The sequence below is a fragment of the Anopheles darlingi genome, chromosome 3, assembly GCF_943734745.1.
Source record: "Anopheles darlingi chromosome 3, idAnoDarlMG_H_01, whole genome shotgun sequence".
Lineage (NCBI taxonomy): Eukaryota > Metazoa > Arthropoda > Insecta > Diptera > Culicidae > Anopheles > Anopheles darlingi.
Window position 1 is genome coordinate 39,633,439 of NC_064875.1, and position 18,099 is coordinate 39,651,537.

The 18,099-nt window shown below is 46.9% G+C and overlaps 2 protein-coding genes across 5 annotated transcripts in view; one reads left to right on the forward strand and one right to left on the reverse strand.

Annotated features, from left to right (window-relative positions):
• The window catches only part of LOC125957719 (zwei Ig domain protein zig-8), a 205,896-nt gene that overhangs the window by 157,090 nt on the left and 30,707 nt on the right, over positions 1 to 18,099 (reverse strand). The window contains exon 1 of one of the 4 annotated variants that reach the window (XM_049690606.1): positions 1 to 157. This exon is cut by the window's left edge and continues 75 nt beyond it. The exons of 1 other annotated variant lie outside the window; for it this stretch is intronic. The gene's annotated coding sequence lies outside the window, so the exon portion shown is untranslated. Of the gene's footprint in view, positions 158 to 18,099 lie in introns of those variants that run through there. 2 more of the 4 variants (XM_049690607.1, XM_049690604.1) reach the window with 2 other exon arrangements.
• LOC125957718 (37 kDa salivary gland allergen Aed a 2-like) lies at positions 779 to 2,103 on the forward strand. Its single transcript, XM_049690602.1, has 2 exons — positions 779 to 1,569; positions 1,641 to 2,103. The coding sequence occupies exons 1-2, from the start codon at positions 784 to 786 to the stop codon at positions 1,878 to 1,880; spliced, it is 1,026 nt and encodes a 341-aa protein (XP_049546559.1). The 5' UTR covers positions 779 to 783; the 3' UTR covers positions 1,881 to 2,103.

The window sequence follows — 18,099 nt, forward strand, 5'->3', positions numbered from 1 at the left end:
GTCAACAACTACCCAAAATACATCATCTCTCGATTCCTTCCTCGTTGGTGGCAGGAAGGTCAGCACCCTTTACCACCGCAAATGAACCGTGCACGCCGAAACCGTACGGAAATTGCCTTTCCCTGCCTGCCTGTCTGCCTGCCGGCTACTGGAGTATGGTGTCTGTTGGACAGCCTCTGCCGGGTCGATCGGTCGGTCAGTCGACCCAAGAGAGAGAGAGAACGCAGTGGAATCGTATGCCGATGGCACATTGATTTATTTATGTGTTTTGTGCAGCAGCTCCAAGTAGTCCGTTTCTTGGTAGAACAGACCAACAGCAGCAGTAACCAAAAGAGGCCGGGGGATGAGGGACCAGAGAGCCAAGAGAGCAAAAACAACCAAGATTGTGGCCGTGTCTTTATCAGCAATCAGACACGGCTGACCGACCGACCGACCGACCGGCTGACCGGCCAGTGCAGTGCTGATGATGGTTCCAGTACGTGTCGGACAGATTTGGTCAATCAAACAACGACCCCCCCGAGGGTGGGTGAGGACGGTGGCAATCGAGCGCAACCGGGAACGGCACGCTGAAGGGTTGTTTGCATTGCTCGAGCCCCAATCAGAATCTGTCCGTCATCGAGCTCATGATTAGGGCTCAATCATTCCACCGCCATCGTGGCCTACTGTGCAGTGTGTGTGTGTTTAGGTGCAGCATCCAATGGTGTGTGAGTGTAAGGGGGACGGGACGTGTTGTGTTATCACTTGCCCTGCCAGGGAGCGCGCTCGAGACTAACCAACCGGCCGATGATCAGTCTTGATCGAACTGCGACGAGCGAACGAAGACGAATCCCTCGTGCGCCGGACGCGGACAAAATGGCGCTGCCAGCAGTGGTGTTTGTGTTGCAAAGTGTAGCCATCGGGTTCATGGTGTTCGTCGCCGTGAGCGTTCAGGCCAGTCCGGCCGGTGGTTGTCCGGAGGAGGCGGAGGACTCGCTCGAGGCAACGGCGGCCTGGATACCCCGGACACCGGAACAGACACTGTACGCGTACGTGCGCTGTCTAAACGATTCGTCCGCCAGCATCGAGATGAAGATCCGGTGGGTTATGTGGCAACCGGATCAATCACCCGAAAGCCAGTGTTACGTGAAGTGCGTCAGCGAAAGCCTCCGGCTGTACGATCCCGTTCGGCGTCAGTTTGACCCCGAGCGGTTCGTGTTGCAGGCTCGCACCTTCCACGATGATCCGAACTCCCCGGAGATGCACCAGATGTACCGTGACGCACGGGAGCTACTGGCCGGTGAGCTACCGGATAGTGAGTGTAGTTCGGTCTTTGCCAAATACGCACCATTCTATGCCGTCCACCAGGAGCACATACTGGACATCTTTCACGGGGATCTACGCAAGATCCTCGTCACGTACAAGCGGCTCGCTGGGCACGTGAAACAGATCGGCCAGAGCTTCATCGAGTACTGTGAGCAGCGGTATGGGTTCAGTTGGGGCGAGCAGGAGACACGCCTGTGTCCGAAACGAACCGCCATCGATTGTGTACTACGTGGATTCCGTTGGATCACTGAAGAGGGCGCTGTTGATGTAAGTTAATGTCGTAGGATGCAGCAGCAGGAACAAAGTATAGTTAATACATTGTCTTTTCCTTCTTGTAGATGAGTGAAATTGAGCGTGACTATACGAGGGCCGGTCAAGCGATGGAAGAGTTGGCCAGTAAGTGCACCAGTAACGATCAGCTGTATCATTGTTTGCGAGCGATCGACGCAACCGCACTTGCGAAAGTGATTCGGGAGCGTAATGCGGCGACGGCTTTCTACTTCGATCATGCATCGGAGGATGAACCTTGGAAGTCGGCGGTACTGTTCGGTAATTCACGTTTGAATCGTTCATCGTGAAGAGTGTTTAGAGGTGGCCCAGTCGCCGGTGTGATTGCCACAAAAAATTCAGAATCTCAGCATATTCCAGAAAGTCTGATTTGTGGCCAGGATAAATAAAATATATCGTTAATCTTCTCCGCGCATATTCCGTTTGATAGATTTCTTTCACAATCAAGAAGCTCTTCTAGATAGTTCCTCCCTTTCAGCACTGAAGAACCGCAATTGCTGTTGAGGAACAGCACGAGACCGACCAATACGGAACGAGCACATTAAATGGCGTGTATATCAGCAGACAGGATATCTTTTGAAGCTTAAAAGTCATATCAAAGGTCAGGACGAATGGGCATCCAAATGCGCCAGTTCCTTGCGCCCCCGGGGATGATTGCACATTTGAACGCGAATATCGATCAAGCTGCTGCTGCTGCTGCTGCGTGGCTTCAGCGGAGCGAGAATAACTTTCGACCCTGACCGCCCCAAGCCCTGGGGTACCAATGGCTGGCCAAATTTATGGCCAGCTGTTTCGCATTCGCTTCCCATCCGGAGCCACACCATCAGGAGGGAGCTCAGGAAGGAAGTGGTGCCTACCAAAGGTACTTGAATTTTCCAAATAATTTTCCTCATCAAGCACCCGGCACACGTAATTAATTGCCCTTTCTCACTTGCTGTGTGTGTGTGCTTGGGTCGGGATGCATACAGTCGAGGTGGTGGTATCGCTGGCAAAATGGCCGTCGAGTGCAAACAGAGGAACTTATGGTAACCTTCCCCATTCATCAGCAGCAGTTCGGTCGGAGAAAGGGAATGTTTTCTTTTAGCCTTTTAACTGATGGCTGCTGTTTGCTTGGGACACCGTAGCAGCAGTACCACGAACGGCCACTTATTTTGCTCTCAAAGCGCTTAAGAAGAGAACAGAACAAAGCTTTTGCAACGAAGAAGCAATCACGGCCAATTCTCGGAGCCCAGAAAAAAGCGTTAAAAAGCATTTATTTTCTCAAAAAGTAGCGAACCGGTTCCGGTAGATCCAAAACGAGATGTCAGATACAACGCAGCATCTATTGGCCAGCCAAAAAGGGGTGCGCTGCTGCTGTCACAAAACACTTGTCCCCGGCAATCATCGGATTTCACAAACAATTTCCAAATTCAGCAGCATTTCACAAGTTTCGTAACAAACGGACTGCGTCAGAGGCCACAGCATCGGCGCACAATAAACCAACTGTTGGACTGCGCCTTTCTGCACTCCGGTCAGAACCGGATCGTCCATCGCGAGCTTACAATGAAAGTATTTACCGGCATAAGTCGTCCAGTAAACCAGAAAAGGGGGGACGTGGGGAACTTTATTAATAAATCATACACGCAAACACACACGCACAGGTTACGGTTCAACAAAATGGTCACCTGCTGCTGGTGACAGCCAACCCACCGTCGCCAATAACATTGCCAACACATCGTTGGCCGTAACGTAACAACGCACTTGTTGGCTTGTTGTTGTCGGCGTGACCGTCCTCCTGCTGCTGCTGCTGCTGCTGCTGAGGGCAAAACCAGCGCAACGAGAACAACGATGATAATTGTCACTCAATTTCACAAAAATTTTCCAATTAAAGTTTGGCGTATCCCAACCTACCATTGCTCACTTTTCCGTCCTTAGTGTGTGTGCGTGTGTGTTTCCTCGCAACATGGACGCTACATACGGTCTACGAAGTATGAGGGTAATGGATTTATGGGCATCGAGCTAAAGGGCCACGACGGGTGGACGATTGGCAGAGGAATGGTCAGAAGCAACAGCGGCAGTGACAGCAAAGTGCTGGCCTAATTAAAAGCTCAACTTTAATGATAAAAGTTATAATTTTATTGTGCCATGGTGATATGTTTCAGCATCGGCCAATTGAAAGGCATTCTGCCAACCAAAAACGACGTCTTGCAAGAGTTTTGATGATTCCTCGGTCATTCGAGCCCGGATCAGTGTCCGTACGAGGGATGCCGTGCACTGAGCCACACTTGAGAGTACTTTTAGAGTACTTTTCGGGCGGACGGCGGACGGAAAGATTCCTTGGCATAAAACTTTCAAATCATCAAAGCAAGCTCATCATACAATCCTAGCAACCGATGGACAAGCGGTGATGATACTCCATATGGTTATTATTGTTCCGGTGTTGGCATTTACTTTGCGAATCCATTTTGAATCTAACAATCATTTTTATGACCAAATGCCCATAAAATATCCATCGTTGCGAAAAGGGACTAGGGACTGTCTCCGCTTCGCAGGTCCAACTCATTTACATCCCAGACTGCTTTGTCGAAATGCTCTTTTAGAGATCGTCAAAACCCTAAGCTCCCTAGAAGGCCAGTCCCCGGGCTGATGGATGAAACATTCCAGAGTTTTCCAGCTGACCCATGTATGCACACATACACACACACACGGATGCGCGCACAGATCAGTAACCACAGAAACCACCTCAACCCGAACTGCGGAACTGGAGGTTTGGCCCCCGTAATTAACGCCGAAAATGACCTCTCCGGTAGCACCCCGAGGTGTATTTGCTAAGCTCCATTTATTCTAACTCCAAACTGACCACAGCAAACGAACGAACGAACACACACACGTTGCTCACCTGGTTTGTGGGCTACGAGCGTGCTAATGATTTCACATTTCAATTACCGGGGCCCCCGGCTACCGTGGTCCGTGTCCGTGTCCGTGGAGTGCTAGTAGTAGTAGTAGCGCCAAATGGCACCGCAGATCTCACGCGCTAAGCCTCAAAACTGGCCCCGGGATCTGTGTCCTAGCCCGTAGCGTCGCCGGAATGGTGATCCTTCCCGCAAATCAAACCGTGCTGACCATAAATTCCTATAATCCGGGCAACGTGTCATCCATCCAGCTTCGTGTCCGTTGTGTCGGTTGCGACCATTGTACCGGTCTCTCTCTCCTTGGCGCCGGGAATTCCAAACCAAATTTTTCCGCGAATCCCCCTTCCCTTCTACCTTAGTCGACGTCGAATGATTTTTGGGTCTATTATAAATCCATAATATGGCCATAAATCCGGCACCTTCTAGGGCAGGGAGAGGGATTCAACGACCAACCTGCTACACAATGGCCGGCGAGCACTGGCTCTACACTCATTAAACGGGGGCACACACACACACACACTCGTAGGCAAGGTGGTCGATTTGCCATTTTGACCAATATATTTCAACCTTTCCACTTCCTCCTATCCAGGGGGCAGTGGTGGTGGTGGTGGGTCAAGGATAATGTGGTGGAACGGTTCGCCGGGGGTTTTTGGCTGGCCGGAATTACCGGAATGGCCGGAGAGCCAGGCCCAGGGCTTTACTAGCCAGGGAACACCGCACCGCAGTCACGGCATAATTGCTACACTCCACACAATTCCAGGTCGAAGGTAAGGACCGGAGGATGGATGGATGGTTGCAGTGCTCCTGACCCCCTTCCCACTACGTCTCATCCCTTCATCACCATTTGCTGCACCGTTGACCTATATGCCGCTCTCGAGTAGAACTTTTACCGGACACATACACACACACACGGACGGACGGACGAGATACTCGATACGTCGTCTCGTCTCCGGTTTTTGTTTAAGGCCATCCCCATGTTCATCCTTCCGTATCCTTCGGTTGGCCATTTTTTAAACAATACCAGCACCCTCTCCCCTAGAAGGGGAGTTGAACGAATATTTTATTCACAAATAATGCTGTGGTACGATGAATTATGTTATCCAGCTTAATTGGTTTTCCTAGTTTGGATTTATGAGAACCCAACCACCACCACCCTCTGCTCGGCCCTCCCGGCACTCATGTGTGTGTGTGCGTGTGTTACGGTGGCCAAACGAGCTTTCGGTACAGAAAAGGAACAATCCACAATCCGCCGGGTGCTAGTGGTGCCGGATCGGTGGAAGATTCGAAAGCACTCAAACGGAACATTACTGCTGCTGTGGCTGCTGCTTTTGAACTTTTGGCCGCAAATAATCCTCTTGGCCCTCCCCTCCAGTCTGTGTTCCTTTTTTTTCTTTCTCTCAATCGATCGATGCAGCGAGGTGAGCGACGAGCGAAAGGAGAGAGAGAGAGAGAAATTTTTTTCTGCAATGTTTTTTCATGCTCCAAACGAAACTTAATGGTTTTATGCGGTTACGAGCACTTTTTGATCGGAAACTTCATCTACGGTCCGAGCGCAATTGGCAGCAGCAGCACACGCACGCACGCACGCACACACACACGTTGGAGATTGGCCTCCCCTTCCTCGCTACCCCTGGTGTCCTGCGCTCTCCTCAGAAGACGCACATTATGGGCTCCATTGGCAGGTTTTGTGCCAGCATCGTCCGGGCCGGCACCACTACTGCAAGTTCTCAATTGAGACGACGATCAGCAGCAACCATTACCACGCACAGACAAACGGGCGCCCTCTCTTTCGCTCTCTATCGCTCTCTCTCTCTCTTCTGGTGGCCATTTCATCGGATAGACTGCTAGCTTCCCCTCGCCATTCCTCTTAATGGCTTGGAATCGGTGCACGGTACGGTAACGGTACGGTATTAGTACGTCGGTCATGAACTGGTTATATTATAATTTACGTTATCGATGTCCCATGAGCATTTGCCGCATAAAGACCTCCCCGCCCCCCCGTTCTTTAATGCGACTCCTTGCCACCACTCCGTTGGCCCTGGTTGCTGGTTTCACTCGATCAAACGGAGATAGTACGTAGTGTATAGTCAAGACCAAAGTTAGTCAAGGCGATAACCGAGGACCGAAATGAAGCACTCGGTGAACGTGCTGGGAATACTACGTAGCGCGCGCTCATCCGTAAGCTCATCCTTTCCACTGTCAGTCACGGACCCCCACCCTCCTCTGCTATCGGCCTCACTCTTCGCGTTCTCTCTCTCTCTTCGTCTCCGTTTACGACAACCAAAGGAAGGTGTGCACCGGCACCAGCTGCTGGCGAGGATGCAAGGATTTTGTGGGTGGTGGTGGCGGCGGCAGAAGGATGGAAGGCCATCTTGGCCATCAAATCGGCACGTTTAATCGAATTATGCTTCTCCAGAGAGCGCAGCGAGCGAAAGAAAGAGAATGAAAAAGGAAGAGGAGAAAGAAGAAAGGGACGCGAAGCGAGCGACCAAATTTCAATGCTGCGGTTGATGATACAATCATGCAGCTTAATGTGCCGATAATGGAGCGCCAAAAGTGAGAGGGCATTAGCTGGGGTGACACTCGGTGGTCTTGGTTGGTCGATCCGGGAAAAAAAGGTCGGTCGGTGATTTGATACTGTGTTTTGATGAACTCACCACTGGACCGGGCGACTTGTGTGTGTGTGTGTGTTGTGGCGTCCATTAGCTTCGCCGTTCGCCGGTAGAGTGTCCAGTGGTGATTGAAATCACGGGATTATCATTATTGTTGCGTTATTGAAATCGGGAATCTCGGAAATCACCTTGATACTATATTGTTAACGTGCATAACAGCAATGGCAAATTTCATTGTAGAGCAACTTTGTTTTTTGGTTGTCATTTGTTGCTTTGAGAAACTTTGATTTGAAATGCATGACCACGATAGCAACGTTGTTTTGCAATTTTCAAACAGATAATAACAATGTACCAACAAGAGAGTTTGTGTCACTGGCACATGCGTCGCGCATTTTGACAGTTCTTTACAGCAAATTTCCATTGTCCAGAGAGATAGAAGCTTTATTTCAACCTCATTTTGCCAGTTCTTAACGTAAAGTTACTAACGATTGTAATATTACGTTAAGAACTGTCAAAATTATGTTAAAACAAAGCAGCTATTGTGACCAAGCACGGTTAAGTGTATAGAAACTTCTTTTACGATGAATTTCCGCTGTTGAGAACTGCTAAATGCGCAACGTATGCGTCGTTCATATTGGCTCTTGGTGCGTTGTTGCTATGTGTTTGAGAGTTGCAATACAGGATTGCTATCGTGGCTATTCAGCGTTAATAAAATTTCGCAACGCATTAAATGACAGCCAATGACAGTTTGTTTACAGTGAAAGTTACTACGATAATATCAACTTTATTTCAACCTCATTTTGAGTTAACGATTGAGTTCTTAACGTAAAATTGCTATCGTGCAAAGAGCAACAATAACAGCCGGTTCTAATGAAACTTCTACGCTACTAATGGTTCCTCTCAAATGTTTAACATGTAGAATTCCACAACTTATTGTGCATCTTGCGATACACGATGATGACGAGATATTTTCCAGTAATAATCCATAACCAATTCATGTAGTCATAGCTTCTCAAATGCTCATAACAATGCCATATTTCACCAAAATTCGATCGACTGGCACAGATAGAATTAATAACACCATGCTAAAACGCCTGCCGAATAAAGCCATCATCAAACTAAACCAAATATTTAACGGTTGCCTTAAAATCGGATACTTCCCAGATAAGTGGAAAACCGCAAAAATAGTATCAATAAAAAAACAAGGCAAAGACCCGGCCTTGCCTGGCAGCTATCGACCGATCAGCCTCCTAAGTAACTTAGGCAAAATATTCGAAAAAGTTATAGCATCACGAATCAGAGCCTTCACGAACAGTAATAACATTATACCAGAAGAACAATTTGGGTTTCAATCACATATGTCTACAACCCACCAACTACAAAGACTGGTAGATAAATTAAGGAAAGAAAGATCTAAGAAACGATCAACCGGCCTAGTATTGCTAGATAATGAAAAAGCTTTCGACTCAATCTGGCACCAAGGACTAATCTACAAGCTAATAACTCGTAATATTCCAGCACCATTAATTAAAGTATTGAAGTCATTCCTGACCGATCGACAAAACATAGTACAAATTAACAATGTTCAGGCCGCACCCTACAACCCCGTCGCCGGAGTGCCGCAGGGAAGTGTACTATCCCCGCTGTTATTTAATATTTTTATATCAGATATCCCTCGCCTAAAAAACTGCGACCAGTACCTTTATGCCGATGATGTTGCCCTATCGGTTACTGCCAAACAACCCAGGAAGATTATCAGTTCACTAAATAGTGCTCTTTACCATGTCATAAAGTATTGCCGGAAATGGAAATTAAAAATTAACGAAGCTAAAACCGAGGCGATATACTTCACCAGAAGGTTATGCCCCAGGAATTTACCAGCGACAGGCATCACTGTCAACAAAACAGAGGTGCCGTGGTCCAGGACCGTAAAATACTTAGGTCTGCACGTAGACAAAAACCTAACGTTTAAACATCACATAGAGGAATCTATCATCAAGGCGGAAAAGAACCTAAAATCACTTTACCCATTCATAAACCGCAAATCCAAACTCAACATAAGTAACAAATTGCTTCTATTCAAAACATGCTTTAGGCCCATTCTCACCTATGCTGCCCCAATTTGACACAAATGTGCTTTGTGTCATTTAAAGAAGCTGCAAATCTTCCAGAACAAACTACTAAAAATCATAATAAACGTTCCACCCTGGTTTAGAACAACAGAATTGCACAAACAGACAAACATAGATTATCTAGACTCCCATTTGGTCAAAATTGCAGACAGTTTCTATAAAAAATGTCAGAATAGTCCTATTCGTATAATTAGGGAATTACATCCATCATCAAGCTCAGTGTAGAATGTTTTTCAATCAAGCCTTTTTCGCTTGCTTCTAGTTGTAAGAATTTAGCCATGTAAGTTAAAGTATTGTTATTACTATTAGTATTAGTATTATTATTATTATTAGTTTTTTTTTGTCGTGGGTTTTTTACGCGACTTTTTCCCCACAATCCATGCCCAAACAACAATTGTACACCTTCTACGTCGCCTAGCAGCAAAGTGAGTCACTTCATTCAACGAGGAAAGTCAGGAACGAACCCGTTACAATAATTTAAGCTCTAATGTCGTTGTGCCTTGCTCAGTAATATACCATTAATAAATAATCACTACTACTACTACTACTCACCAAAAGTCGCACAAAAAGAAACGCTCTACCACCTCACCTGCATCCACGGCGAGTGGGTAATGCAAAGCATAAACAGCGCATCCTCCTTGTTTTACGGCCCCGATGATGACTCCGAGATTTTCCCGGGAACTCCATATTTCCATTCTTATTAGACGGCGCGGCACGACTGCAGACTGCAGACTGGTTGCCTATTGGCTGCCTGCGGATCGCGCGCCCGCCAGTAACATAGTTTGTCATTCCGGAACGGTGAAGCAGTTACCATAAATAGTCTGGACGGGATACAGTAATTCGAAGCTAAACCAACAGCTAAGCCCCGATGGCAACTGTACCGTACCGTGGCTCTCCCGGGTCCACGGGATGGCAATGCTGCAGATTTCCATTAAAAAAAACCACCCTCCCTTTCCTCCCGCTCCCCGGTGGGCCACGAGGCGGCATGCATAAATGCATGGAGCATTTCTGGTACCGTGCCAAAAAGCCTTTAAACTAACAAATTTTATGCTGCCTTTCGCGACTCGTTTCTCGACGACCCAGATGTGGCGGGGGGAAAAGGGGAGCCGCACACAGCAGTGGAGTGGAGTGGAGTGGAGTGAAGGGCATGATTTGGGATTTGGTGCGCATGGTTTGGCTAAAGTGAACAGCGCAACGACCGCGACCGGGAAAGCGAAGATACGTCGGAAGCCCAGTGGCCCCGGGATCGAGCGGCTTGCAGGTGAAAATAGTTATGAAGAAGAGAAACATGAGAGAGAAAAAAAGAAACAATAGGAAAGCATCAGCGGGATTCGCTCTCCGGTACACTCCGGTGAGACCATACCGTTATCCTAGGCTCGACGGAAGCAGCAGCAGTGCTACTACCTTTACACAGCTTATAGCAAAGTCCAGTGCCATGAGCCAACGACATAATCGCTTCTGGAACGCTTCACTGAGCGAACGCTCCCGAGCAAACGAGGCGCTCACGCTCGCCCGCGGTCGGCCCGCGCGCTCTGGGTTAGTAGTTTAAAATATTTGGCTACCGGCGTTCGGGGAGGGGATCCGTAACCAGGCGCGAGAGGTGTAGCTTTAGTCCCGGCCAAACCTTTGGCACCGAACCGAACCGAACCGGGCCGGAGCGGAGTTTATTTATTCATTCGCTTGGTGCGCGTTGGCGAAGGTGGGAGAACGGTTGGCGCTGTATGGTGTAGGGTGTGGTGTTGCTGTTTGCATGAAAATAAGGGATGAAATTTTGCGAAACTTTGCATCAATAATTGATGCACTACGACGGGTTTGGCTTCTCGGTCGTTAGTGCCCCCCCTTGGATGGCCCTTTGCTTCGCACGAGCGTCAAGGTCAGAAGGTGTAGAATGCGTAGAATGAACTCAACGGAACGGAAAAAAACTAACACAATCTGGTGCATAATGTGGACGGGCCCGGGAATGAATGGCGAAACATTATGGCGGAAGCAATAACGGGAGCATTTTCGTTTGATCTCATCGACGGTGTCGGTATAATAAAAAGCCGAGAGATAGAGAGCTGGAAGGGTTTGGTGAGCAACTTCTAAGCACCGATATTGCCAACACATCAGTTTTGCAGCCGGAAATAGGCCACTTTTGAGACCGTTTTCAGAAAATAATCCTCCATGTTTTTCATAAAGCAGGCCACATTCGGGGGCGTTTAGAACACGGTTTCTTGTCTTCAGGTGTAGTAGGTGTGCTTGTGTTAGTTGTTTGAGGGTCTTGTTATTATGATTTTTGCCGTAGGCGTCATAGCTCGAAGTTTTAGGCGTACACGGTTGGTTTATTACCCGAACACAACACGAACCTTGTTCCCAAACCAGACCGCCAGGCCCCATTTGCCAGAGCCGGAACCGCGGTCGGGTTGTCGAGCGCAAAGGTCACTTATGCGAGAATGCTGCTCGCGGAATCTGGTGCTGTCAAAGTGGAACGGGAGTCTATAGAACAGAACCCTGATTATACTGGCGGAGAGTTTTTGAAACGTTTCGGGAGAGTTTTTGAAACGTTCTAAAAACGGAGAGTTTTTGAAACGTTTTCGGGGGCCTCTGTTTATGAGAAGTTCAAGTGAAAAAGAACTTCGAAAAAGCGGATGTTTTCTTCATATACCTGTTCTTCGCCGATAGTGCTAGCGGCTTATTTGAGATGGAAAGAAGGAGGAACGCGATTCATCTCTTCTTCAACAGAAAATTTACGTAAAGAAATTGTTAGTGTGAATTCAAAGCAGGACCCCGAATGTTGGTTATCTGTTTTGAGTACCTTAAAGCTGAGTTATAAGTATGATCATGTATTATTAAAATTGTATTACCAATGTTGTTAGTTCGATGAATAATGTGTTATTAAGATTGATTCTAAACCATTTACGATATTACGATATTATACTCGTATTTTAGTAATCGTATTTTCGTAGTGTTGGGAATGGAACTGACTTGGCATGGAAGGTATTCATAATGCAACTCATTTTTTAACCACTTTCTAAATTGAGAACTCTTTCTAATAGGCTGTAGTAGTTCAAAATTCAGTCGTCCCTAAATGAAATTGTGTGAGTCAGTATAGTGTCAAATTCAAATAATTCGTTTATATCATGCCATTCACAACAATAAACAACAACATAGTAGTTCATTGAACAAATAGTAATTGGTGTCTCAAGTATTTAATACTATTTTATAACACTTTTGTATCTCAATTAAGTTGGTGTTTAGTAACTGTTAGTACTCGGCAAACGGCTCAACTGAAGTTTAACAGTTTACTTGGTGGTTGGTTCTTTTTCACTTGGGCCCAAAAACGTTACATCATTGGTAAACGGATCGTGTTAATGCATTATCTTAAACAACAACTTATAAGAGGATTTGGAAGAACTTACGGAAGCGTCTCGACAAAGCCCTATCTCAGTTTCCACTAAAATCTACAATTCCTACTATATTTCCATCCTTTCTTTTGATTATTCTCTATAAAATATTTGCGATGAGGCTATGATGTCCAACATGGCAGAAGATGAGGCTATGATGTCCAAAAGTATCATACTACAATATATTTTATAGCTTGACGTGCAACTTAATAGCGAATAGCTCTTTCGAATACCAAAAAAAAAAACACACACACATACACAAACGCCTAATAACATTTCTTTCTTGTTCATCTACTCAAAAGTGATAGTGTAATGCTTAGACCACATGATACCAAAGGTCCATCAGAGGCCACGGATAAAAAGAGAGCGAGAGATAAAAAAGAGATCGCATCTCCGTGTGCTCCAGTGGTCACTTTTATTAATTTCTCACTAAGCACGGGTTGAGCAAAGACCTCTTCCCACGATCCCGAGTGGATGGGTTGAAACCAGCGGGGTTTTTTTTGTCCCTTTTATAGCCCCAGCCTTAATTTAACGCTTAACCACCACCACGGTCGACGGCACCATCCGGTGACGCCAGCTAATGATTATTAAATTTCTGGTCCATTTCTTCTTCTTTTTCCTTGCCTTGCCATTTCTTTTTATGCCATTTTCCAGCTTCCTAACCAGCTTCCTGCTGGCCCGTTCGCATTTACACGTTTGGCTTCCGGGGAAAGCTTAACCGCCACCGCCGCTTGTCATTCCACTTGCCACCTCTTGGTTTCCGGTCCCACCATTTCCGCTTTGTTCTTTGCCAACACAGCTTTTCATCATGCAAGTGAGCATTGCATTATGCTTATCGTTAGCAGTCTCATCCTCCCTCCTGCTGCTGCTGCTGCTGCTCCACCTCCTTCTCCTTCTCGCAATCATGTTAGTGATCTATCATGATTTCCACCACCCTCCAGCACCTGCCGTACAGCTCCGGTCAACGAGTATCGGGTGTGTGGCATCGCAATCGCCTGCCAACTCTTTGCCACCCCCCTCCCCTCCGCCCTCTCTTTACCATTTTATCGCTCGCTTCTAAAGCCACCACCATAACATCAAACGAAAAATGGAAGACAGAGGGAAGCGCTTGTGAAAGCTAAAAAGTTGGCGGAGAGAGAGATACATCAGCAGATGCACATCTGCAAACGAACACGTACAGAGTGCACTGTGACACACATACACACACACATGTGCGAGAACAAAAAACTAAAGCAAGCATCACTGCTGCTGCTGCTGCTGCTGCTACTGCTGCATGGTTTGGCACATGGAAAGGGTCGAGTGAAAATTATTGGTTTTTATTGAAGTTTTATCCTTCCACTTTTGGATGCACACACATACAGAGACACAAGCACACAGCCTGACACACCCTTTGGCGTCATGGCGTCAGTTGCAGTAGCGTTCGCAGTTCGAACCGCACATTATACTGCAGTCCGGTGCACACACACACACACACACACACGATGCTGACCTCGCTGCTGCATTGTCGATAGCGTTTAGAGTTGCCCAGACGATGGCCATGGCCATCGTTGGAGGTGGTTTCGCTGAATAGTTTTACGTCGCTGGAACGCATTGTGTTCGTCGCTAAGGAATGGCATCCTCGCGCAACTGCATCCTCGTCGTGGCACACTTCGTCATCCACCAGGACCACTTGGTTTGACGGTAACGCAGTAGTAGCCTCCGTCGTTCCATCCATCCGTTCAATCTCACGTATCAAACCAACCATGCTTCAGTCGCATGGCTCTTTGGTTTTATTGAACCCCAGCTTCCCACCACCCCCTCCGTCCATTACTTCTTCCTCTGCGATAACTGCCGCTGCTGCGGCTGCTTTCGATGATTTAACATTTCGCCTGCCTTTATTTATCTGCCAAATATTATGGCAATCGAGATAAAGAAAAAAACAACCACCGGATGGAACCGGTGAACGGCCACCAACCCAGCGGCATCTCCCAGGCTACTCGAGGGATTTATTTATTTTTCGTCGTTTCTCCGTCGACGTCGTTTTTTAATGGTTTAGTGCTACACATGTGATTGGCCCGGTTCGGGCACCCCTAGTCCTTGGTTAGTCCTTTTTATCGATCGTTCGTACCGACCGTTCGTTTTATGGCCGATCCTTACCGATCGTTGGCGTTCTGCTCCTTGAGGACGGATTAACGAAATGTTCGAACTTTAAATCAGCTGCAGAGAATCCCTGCGATTGTATTTGGTCTCTGGTTTGGTTTTTTTCGATTCTTTGGCGCAAAAAAATAGAATTATTTTCAAAACCAAAAGAATAATTACACTAATCCCAATATTGCCTATCGCTAGCCACTACTTTTAACCATCTTTCAGGTAATTCTCGAATTCTATGTCGAAAAAACTACTCATCTTTTGAAACAATCCAGTCAACTATCCATGTTTTGCTACTTTCATAAATAAGTGAGGCTCTGTGCAACCAAATAATATTTTAGGCAACCAAACAAGCTGTATTTAGGAAGAACAATGTCTGGTGTATAAAGCGGGTGGTGTAACATTTCATTTGCAACGTTTTCTGAAAAGTGTTTCACTGAATTTGCAACAAGCGGTTGTGCGTTATCGTGTTTAAAAATAAGTCTATCATGTCGGTTATCCCATTCTGGTCGTGGTCTAGCCAGAGCTCGCTTCAAATGGATCAATTATTGAAGATAACTTTCTCCATCAATAATATGTCCTGTTTCCAGAAATGTTTTAGTGCATGATACTGTTGAAACCTTCGTTTTTTTCATTGTTTTGGTTAGCCTGAACGTTCTGTGCCTGTAACGTAAAAATCTCCGGCTCGGATCATTTAAAGCGAGCTTTCACATATTTTGGTGTGTTGTAACATGTTCATCATACACTTAAACCGATAAACGATAGCTTTTAGCAGACGGTTTTTTCAAATAAAAGAAGGTTTTTAAACTGCCCCGTAAAATTGACTTTTTAGACAGAACACTGGACATTTTATAGTCGAGAAAAAATATGTTATAGTCAATATTATGAGCAGTTACTTATCACGTTTCAACGGTATTTACTTATACTTTGAAACGTCATAACACATAGACCTGCGAAACTTACCCAAAATTAGTGACACCATCTTCTAGCAGAATCGAAAGAACTAATTCAGGGACCTAATATGTGTTAAAAATATCCAAACACCATGAATACATGCCATCAACCATTCATACAACGTGTAGAAACAGCGCAATCTCTAATCTGTTTTCCAATCCAGAAATCACCTCCTACCAGCTCCGGCTCAGCGGGGATTGCAGGAAATGGACACTGACACTTCCATGCATCTATAATTGGCTTGTGCAAGCAGCATAAAATGGCGTTTTCATGTCGAACATTTCCGTTCGTTTTTCTTTCCCCCCGTTTTCCACCATCCATGCCATCCCATGTTCACCTACCTGCATCGACTCCTAAGCTGATGTGCCACGGTGCCGGTGGCCGGAACCTTTTGAGTGCTGGCTGACTAAATTAAACCGCTTATCGGCCAGGCCGCAGACGAGCAGCTCATTGCCGAGGTTCGAGGTGTGGTTCCAGCATTCAACCAAAAGAAAGAAAAAAGGCGAAAATGTTTCCGAAAAAAACCGTGCGACCGTCGTGTAGGTCAAGCACCATTCGCACCAACACCCGGCCCCCGGTAAAAACCGGTCAACGGGAGCATCGTCTTGTAGCGTCTCGTTTTGGCTTCGATTCTTGAATCCCCGGGCTGGGTTTTTGGTCGGAACCGAAAATGCAAGTGGCACCCCGACTGTCGGCCACCCTCCTTTTCTGGTCAGCTGATTGGAAAACGACACCGAGAGATGTGGCTTCTTGTCGGTGGTTTCCTTGAATGCGCGCCGAACATCGAGCTACAATCGATTCAGTTCCCAATTCAGCCGCTTCCCCAACCGCTTTCTGGTGCCTGCTTTCAGGCGAAAATTCGATTCCATTGCCGGAATGAATCATTGAGAAGTGTTTGTGGCAAGTCGGAGTGGAGAGGCCGCACAGCAGAAATGCATCCCAGCACCGGCAGCAGCAGCAGCAGCAAAAGAGCCTTTTCTGGAATGTCAAGCGAGGTGGAAAATTGCAGCAACCGTTCCGTGGCCGAAGATCTCACCCACGAGGTTCTCGGTGGCAGCGTTTACGGCTTGTCACAATGTCCTTCAAGGTACGGTGCTAATGCGAACCGTATTGTTGTACTGGAAATGTCGATTGGTATGGCATCTTCAGTGTACAGCCTTCCTCGGAAACACGAGCAATGGAACCGATTGTGTACGACTGAAGAGTCATTTCCAGCGTTCCGATTTCATTTTCCGGTTATAACCGACAGATTGAATCCGCTTTCTTCTTGGTAGCATATTATGGTAGGCACTCCACTCCAAAAGAAACAGACGCCGTTTCATGTAATCACTGGCGTCGGGGTTCATTGTAAATTAAAAGCGAATTTACTGTGGACCCAAGTGGACCCTCAATCCGGACTTTCAACCAGCCAGAAAATATGCTGCTCCGACGAACGATGAAGGGGAAATGTGTCCCAATCTCAGCGACGAACGGCACGCCACCAGTTCCCATCATAATCCTTGATTCCCCTTTCTTACGTCCCCTTTCCAGCAGCAATGCGAAATGTTAAAAACGAATTACATACACAAATCAATGCCGCTGAAAGCGAACGCGTCACGGTCCGGGAGGATGCGCAAATAACCTTAACAAAACATAATAAAACTGAAAACCCCATTCCACACCGAAATCCACCTCGCGGAAGGTCAAACTCCAGTCCCTGAAAAGGGTCACCAGCACCACCATCGGGACCAAGTCGTTTAATTTCTTTCGATCAATGCTTTGATGTCGCTCGCTTCTTCTCATCATCAAGGTTTGCTCCATTCCCCAAACCCAAAAAGGCTGGCGCCAAATGCTATCCCTCTCTCTGCAGCACTGCCCCCCCCCCCCTCCCCCATCCTTCTCTGGTTGGCCGAAATCGATGGCCCATGATCATCATCCTGCAGCCACGGACACGGACACTAAAAACAGACCAAGACCAAGAATGACAAGGGTATTAGAAATGTGACGAATGGGCGAACGAATGAACGAACGAAGGAAGAGAAGAAAAAAAACGGAAGAAAACGATATTGAGAAAATCCCCGGCAAACCGGCAGCCGCCGCCGTTGTCGGACACACGATGGTTCCCCGCCATCAATTTTGCGTTTGATGTCCTCGCCGCCAGAAAAGGACACCGGCTTGTGTTTCGGTTCCGGGAGAGTTGCTGTTTTTCGGGGGGTGCAAAAGAAGCGCTTTCGTCGTCGAAGAATCAAGGAATCTGCCTTCCACACAGCTTTCCCCGCCAACCAGCGCTATCTTAGCTCCATTAATGCGACCTTCGCTCACTCTCTCTCTCTCTCTCTCTTTCTCTCTCTCTCTCTCTCTCTCTCTCACTCTATCTCTTGTTAAAAATTCATTACTATCTTTTATACTGAGAAATCGATTCCATCTTTTT

Bases quoted from the DNA above. Each gene is read 5' to 3' on its own strand.
- LOC125957718 (XM_049690602.1), top strand. From the start codon at position 784: ATGATCAGTCTTGATCGAACTGCGACGAGCGAACGAAGACGAATCCCT. The intron at 1,570-1,640 runs GTAAGTTAATGT...TCCTTCTTGTAG, and splicing joins CTGAAGAGGGCGCTGTTGAT to ATGAGTGAAATTGAGCGTGA.